The 6,000-nt window shown below is 40.8% G+C and overlaps 1 protein-coding gene across 5 annotated transcripts in view; it reads left to right on the top strand.

Annotated features, from left to right (window-relative positions):
• The window catches only part of LOC111658348 (F-actin-monooxygenase mical2b), a 35,428-nt gene that overhangs the window by 4,660 nt on the left and 24,768 nt on the right, over window positions 1–6,000 (top strand). For all 5 annotated transcript variants that reach the window (XM_023410830.2, XM_023410829.2, XM_023410828.2 and 2 more), the window contains exon 2: window positions 3,527–3,895. In XM_023410830.2, the coding sequence (XP_023266598.1) occupies window positions 3,635–3,895 (261 nt within the window). In that variant the 5' untranslated portion in view covers window positions 3,527–3,634. The remainder of the gene's footprint in view (window positions 1–3,526; window positions 3,896–6,000) is intronic.

Genomic DNA, 6,000 nt, shown 5'->3' with positions numbered 1-6,000 from the left:
CAGGGCATTTTGTGTCTGTGAGCCTGTCGTCTGAGAGGCCTCGGATGAATGTTTTCTGAGTGACGCACGGCCAGACCAACCACTGGTAACAGATTGTAGCTTATTACTGTAGCTTGTTAAACCCGGCAAATGCAAATGGCAGCGGTCAGTCAGAAATGTTCTGAAATGAGCAGAACAGACGGTGAAATTCGCATTAAAATGCTCCAGTATTTCAGATTGTTCTGTAATATTACTATCCTTGGGAAAGGATATGTTGGCTTACTGACATCCAACGGTTGTGCAGCGTTTCCTCAACATTTGTCTGTCTTGTAGCTTGTTAGCTCAGTGACAGATTGACTGATTGGTATTGTGTTGTTAATAAAGTTAAAACAAAGAAAAAAAAGAACCTTTGTGGGCGGTGCGGCCGTGCTGAAGGTGGTGACTGCATAGTTCTGACATCACAGCATCTCTCTGTGGACTGAGCGTTTTGATACTTTCACAGTATGTATATAGCACCTGGACCCGCTTTACCATAAAAAAAAGACATGGAAAACTCACTTTCTCCAATATGGGACCTTTAAAACGTGCACACTGGTGAACTCTCTGATCCTCTTAAGTATTATATGGTTTGGTTGTGATGTATGGTGTGTGTGACTGTGTGTATTTTTTCCGCTTTGTCTGTCATTAGTTGTATTTTTACAGCCGCTCTGTGGGTTCAATCTGTCTGCCCACAAGTGACTTTCCATTCTGTCAGACTGAGATGGTGAAGTCATAGGACTCTGTCTGACACAATGTAGTTTGAGCGTTGAGCATTGACTTGGCTGGGAAGACAGTAAATGGTACCTTTTCATTAGTCCTCACAGACATCTGCATACAACAGATGGTTCCAATAATTGTGCCTTTTGTACTTCTTTACTTGGACTGAAATGTGAAAGCATAAGTGCAGTCAACATGTCTTTATTTGAACTTTCCACCAAAGCCACGAGAGATTCTTGAACGTTGGCCAAAGTTTGTAATAAAATGATATCAACATAAAATTATTTTTAGGAGCTCTTGTGAAAAAATAGCCTCTTAACAAAATGGAGGTTTACTTTTTTTGGCAGGAAGTTTACATCCCTGTATCTCAAAGAAACTTATTTTAAACTAAACTGGTGAGAGAAATGACTCCACAGAGGCTTTATAGGAGATTTTATATTGGGCCCCAAACACTCCACATACCACATGGTAGAATACACAGCAATTTTCCCATCACAGCCTCCTGCCATGCATGAGAGATTAAAGCACCTGCATTGTATATCATGCCTGTCTCAGTCATTGCTCGTCACTCACTGACAATCAGAGAGTAAATTCCCCCAAAACTATGAAGGTGGTCCTGTGACTAGATGGCTGTTGGAGCCACGGAGAGGCTTAGCACAGTGTTGGACTCATGCTGATGGAGCAGTTCAGAGCCGCTCTAGCCACGTGGCAAAGGAATGTCAGCTCACTGAATGTGAGGCTGAATGTTCGCTGTGAAAGGCCTTAGTGGTCCACAGTATCTTCCCACAGGACGGGAGCTTTCTGAAGCTACCAAGGTGTATAAAGCAGACTGAAGGTCACCTGAGTGAACAGTATTTCTACGGCCTGGTTCCTGTTCTTCTCTCTGCCTGAATCTTTCTCTGAAATGTAAAACAACAGCAGAAGCAAAACAGGATGCAAACACACAGCCAAACAGGATCCTGTGTAAATTAATTTGCTAATTTTAGCCTTGGGACAAAACGCTGTTGCTGTAGGAACAATATTCAAAATCTCACCACATTCAAATCACAAACATGTTGTGACCCAAGACTGATTGGTCATTGAATGTAGTGTGTAACTTTCTCGTACGCTTGTGGATTCGTCCTTGGCTAAAGCTCTGTATGAAGTGTTTCATGGCACGTTGCCACCTGAAGCCGTGGGGTGGACTGTGACAGTAATAGTGGCTTACTGAGGGGCACTGTTTGAGTCTTGCACAGCTGGCCTGACCTCTCCTCTAACCCTGCCTATCCCGCTCCATGGGACATTAAAATATCAAAGGCAGACTTCTCCCAAATCTCACGGAAGCCGTGGTCTCCGCCCAAGTGAGCCACATACATGCCTAATGCTGAAAATTTCCACATTTTGCTTTGATGTCGAGTTCTGGCACAGACTTCCTGGCATCATTTTCAAAATGATGATGGTTGATTGGAGGAAAGAGAGAACTATATCGTATTTAATTCTATCAGTTCAGCTCTGCTCTGACATGAGCGTGTGTTTTGGTAACAGTGTCTTTCACACGCAGGCACATATGTAAGCTTACTTAAGGCGCATACAAATGTCGAAGGTGGACTATTAATCATGCATATCCAATCACATCCAGTCAACCTGCGTTAGTCTGGAGTGTTTTAACAGTCAGTTTCTAAGACCTCTCTTTTTACTGCTGAAAACATTGGCTTTCAGCTGGAGTACAGATACCACCATACCTCCAGACATGTACTTTTCCTGTCTACTCATCCATGGTCAGTACTGTGCTCCAGGAGTACCAGCTTAACAGAAACAAACTGTGGTTTTTTGGGTTTGAAATAATAGTGAACCCACTTTTTGCTCATGTTGAATACGGTATATACAGTAGAAATGTCATTTATTTTAAACTACAACAGGTACAACTGTCAAATGTTTGTTAGTGAAGACTCAACGGTAGCATGTACTTATGTATGTATGTATGTATGTATGTATGTATGTATGTATGTATGCCATATATAGCAAATGTAGTATGTATATTATTAATTTCCTGGAGCCATTAAACTAGCTGTCATTTCCATCAGGGTTTCCACTTTGTACGGAGGACTTTGTGCTAGAAAAAATATATTGCCTACAGTTCAAGCCTCTTCAAAAATATACAACTGAAAATACAATTGAAAATTGAAAAATGCTACAGATTTAGAACGTCCAAAAATCTTATAACAATGCAGTATAGTTTTGCTTATTTATCCGTGGTAGATATGTCGTCTTGAAGTCATCACTCAACCTTGAAGCTGTTGAAAAGTTTGGTGGAACCAGTAAATAGTATTAAGAACCACAAACAGCTTCTTTTTATGGGCTGACATGGTTATGCCTCTGTAAAAGCACAAGTAGTAAATGTGCTCCCCATCTGTCTGAAGACGACAGACTGGCACATTTTTATTCTCGCTGCCTTGCCTGTATTTGAAATGTTATCTCGTCAATGTTGGTGTAAGTTTACTTTGTTTCAAAATGCAGCTGCGTAGATAGTGGGTCTTAGTGGGGAATGGTACTGTAAGCCCTCTTGATAATTCAGTCATGTGAACTCGAGTCAAAGAGCAGATAAAATACAGCTGTGTTGTCAACTTAATTTAAATGACTTTAATGTTCTAATCTTTTCACCATTTCAGTGAAGCGAGATAATATAATGAAGCAGCAGTAATTTTTATCAGGCTTATAATAGAATATGGAAAAACATCCGTTGCCCAAAACCATCTGTGCGGGATCCTTTGCCATGAAATGACGTCAGATGTTATGTGTCTTGCCTCCTCAGACTGGGCATGACGGTGCGGGCCAAGCTGAGGGTGTAGCCACATCTGGCAGAGAGCGCTGAAGTAAGCAAGAGCCTCAGCACACCAAACCGTCCACTGCAGCAGGGAAGATGGGAGAGACAGAGGAGGAGAGGGATAATGTGGGAAAGCGGTTTGAGAACTTCTTCCAGGCCTCGACCTGTAAAGGAGCCCTTCAAGCCTTCAACGTCCTCTGCAGACAGCTGGACCTCGACCCTGCGGACAACAGCACCTTCTACAGCAGTCTGAAGGCAAAGGTCACCTCCTGGAAGGCCAAAGCACTATGGAGTAAGCTAGACAAGAGGATGTCCCATAAGGAGTACAAGAAAGGCCAAGCCTGTGTGGGCACCAAGGTAAGTTTAATGATATCTTTGTACAGCTGTGCTTTATACCACAAAGATTTAACCAGCCATAGGCCATGTTATTGCTGGCCATTCTCCAAAATATACCATATACTTTTAGTTTATTTCCTACTTACCAGGAAGGACATTGTTTTCTTTTCTGTGTGGTGAGAAGTCGGTCTTTTTTAGTACAGCGTTAGATAGGTAATTCATCTCAATTCACATGGACTAAATGTGCACTGATATTCACACTGTTTCTGTGTGGTCGTGCAGATGTTTTACATGTCGGCTTGTTGCCAGATATTTTTGCCAGACATTGTTGCCAACAACAATACACATCATCCTTTTTTACAGTTTCCTTGTTTGCATGACGGTATTACTTAAGTTTAGTAATGCAATTTTTTTCTATGAGTTTACCAGCAACAATAGGCGAGTTTTTCCAACAGTTTTTCTAACTGCAGTAACATCACGATAACCAACTTTTGCAGAAAAAAAAGATAAAGCTGACAAAATGTTCACTGTGATCTATTTCAAGTAAGTTTTCATTAAGTACTGAAAACTAAAAGTGTATCCACAGCTAAAACATGTAACGTCTATAATCTAAAATAATAATCTAAAATAATACCATAAGGGTTTATTTATACATCATAAAAGTTGACATTTCATGATTTAGGAAGTACCTCATGTGGTTCCTATTTTTTAAATTTTTCAAACAATCTGTCCTCCTCAGGAGTACCATGGCTAAAGCAACGTCATGGTCATCACCTAAACCTCTACCTGCCAAGACACAGCCCATCAACTACATGAACACTCACTCTTTCACTACAACAGCTCTGAACAGACAGGGCAGGAAATTAAAGAGACGTATACCGTGTTTTGAAGTGATTCTGCCTTTTTCACACAGGTGTTATGTGACAATACTGTGCAGAACGAAATACAATAATAATACTTAATAATACATAGTTTATAGACGAATGTGTCAGAGAACCATCAGCGCTTTATTCAGCAGATATTCTAATAAAACATGAAGCAGAATTAACACACACAGAAAAATCAACATGACAGCTGTGCACCTCTTCATCTTTCAGCCTTGGATTCAAACAACACTGAAATGAACGATGAATGGGAAAAAAAGCATTATATTGCGTCATATTAGGGTGTATGGTGTCCTGTGTGATGAGGAAACATAGGAAACCTGGAGGAGTGTGATTACCCTTCAGTCATCAACTACCCCCGGCTTGAGAGAGTGTGTTATTGCACAGAGAAACAGACAGCATCACTCAGCAACTATGATTACTGGGCCCCAGCTATACTGAGGGTGTGCTGTGCTCTTTATGGGCTCGTCCTAAAAGGTTGGATCGGGGCCCGGATTTTTATTAAAGTGTGTTTTAAATGCTTCAGTGTGAGCTCAGTTTTACAGGTTCTGTTTGATTCAAGCCAACACCAAAATAGGTAAGAAGAAAGAAGGTAAAAGTTTTTTAAGAAAATGTGACTCTTAAACTTCTGAGCTGAAGATTTTAGATCAGGTTTGATCATTCGGACAATATGCAGGGTGGCATTGTGAAATAAAAAGTGGTACTGTGTAAAAAAAAAGTCATAAGCAGTGGATTGTGTGGATTATGGAAACACTAAGTTATTGTAAATTTATGGCACTGGTCTATTTCTTTGTAAAGCCCTTGATTTAATGAGTTGTGCACACATGTACAGTATGACCCCAGTATGAAGTCTGTTTTAATCACTCACAGGACAGACAATCTGCTTTTACTTGATTACTAATTTCTCCTCTCCCTGGGAGAACCACGAGGTGACGACTCATGTTTTTATTGCAGCTCAGCTCTTTAACAGTGACAGATGTGATATCACTCAGCTCCTCGTCTTCCTGCTGTAGCAGCAATCTTATAAGGATGTGATGTCATCCCAGTTTTTATGACCTGACACAGCTGGCAGCAGTGACACATAACCGCAGCGTGTTTCTTTCTCATCAGGTTTTACTGTGCCCACAAAAAATGCTAATTGATCTTTGATTTAAATCCACGATACGATGCTGTGAATCATCCTCGGCACACTTCATCAGAGCTCTAAGACACAGTCTGCTTTTAACCCTGAAATTTTAACAT

The sequence above is a fragment of the Seriola lalandi genome, unplaced genomic scaffold (genome assembly GCF_002814215.2).
Source record: "Seriola lalandi dorsalis isolate HSWRI2012SDOR001 ecotype SW California unplaced genomic scaffold, Sedor1 jcf7180002054440, whole genome shotgun sequence".
NCBI lineage: Eukaryota > Metazoa > Chordata > Actinopteri > Carangiformes > Carangidae > Seriola > Seriola lalandi.
Note: the sequence above shows the minus strand (reverse complement) of the source record. Positions and strands in the feature narration are given on the sequence as shown.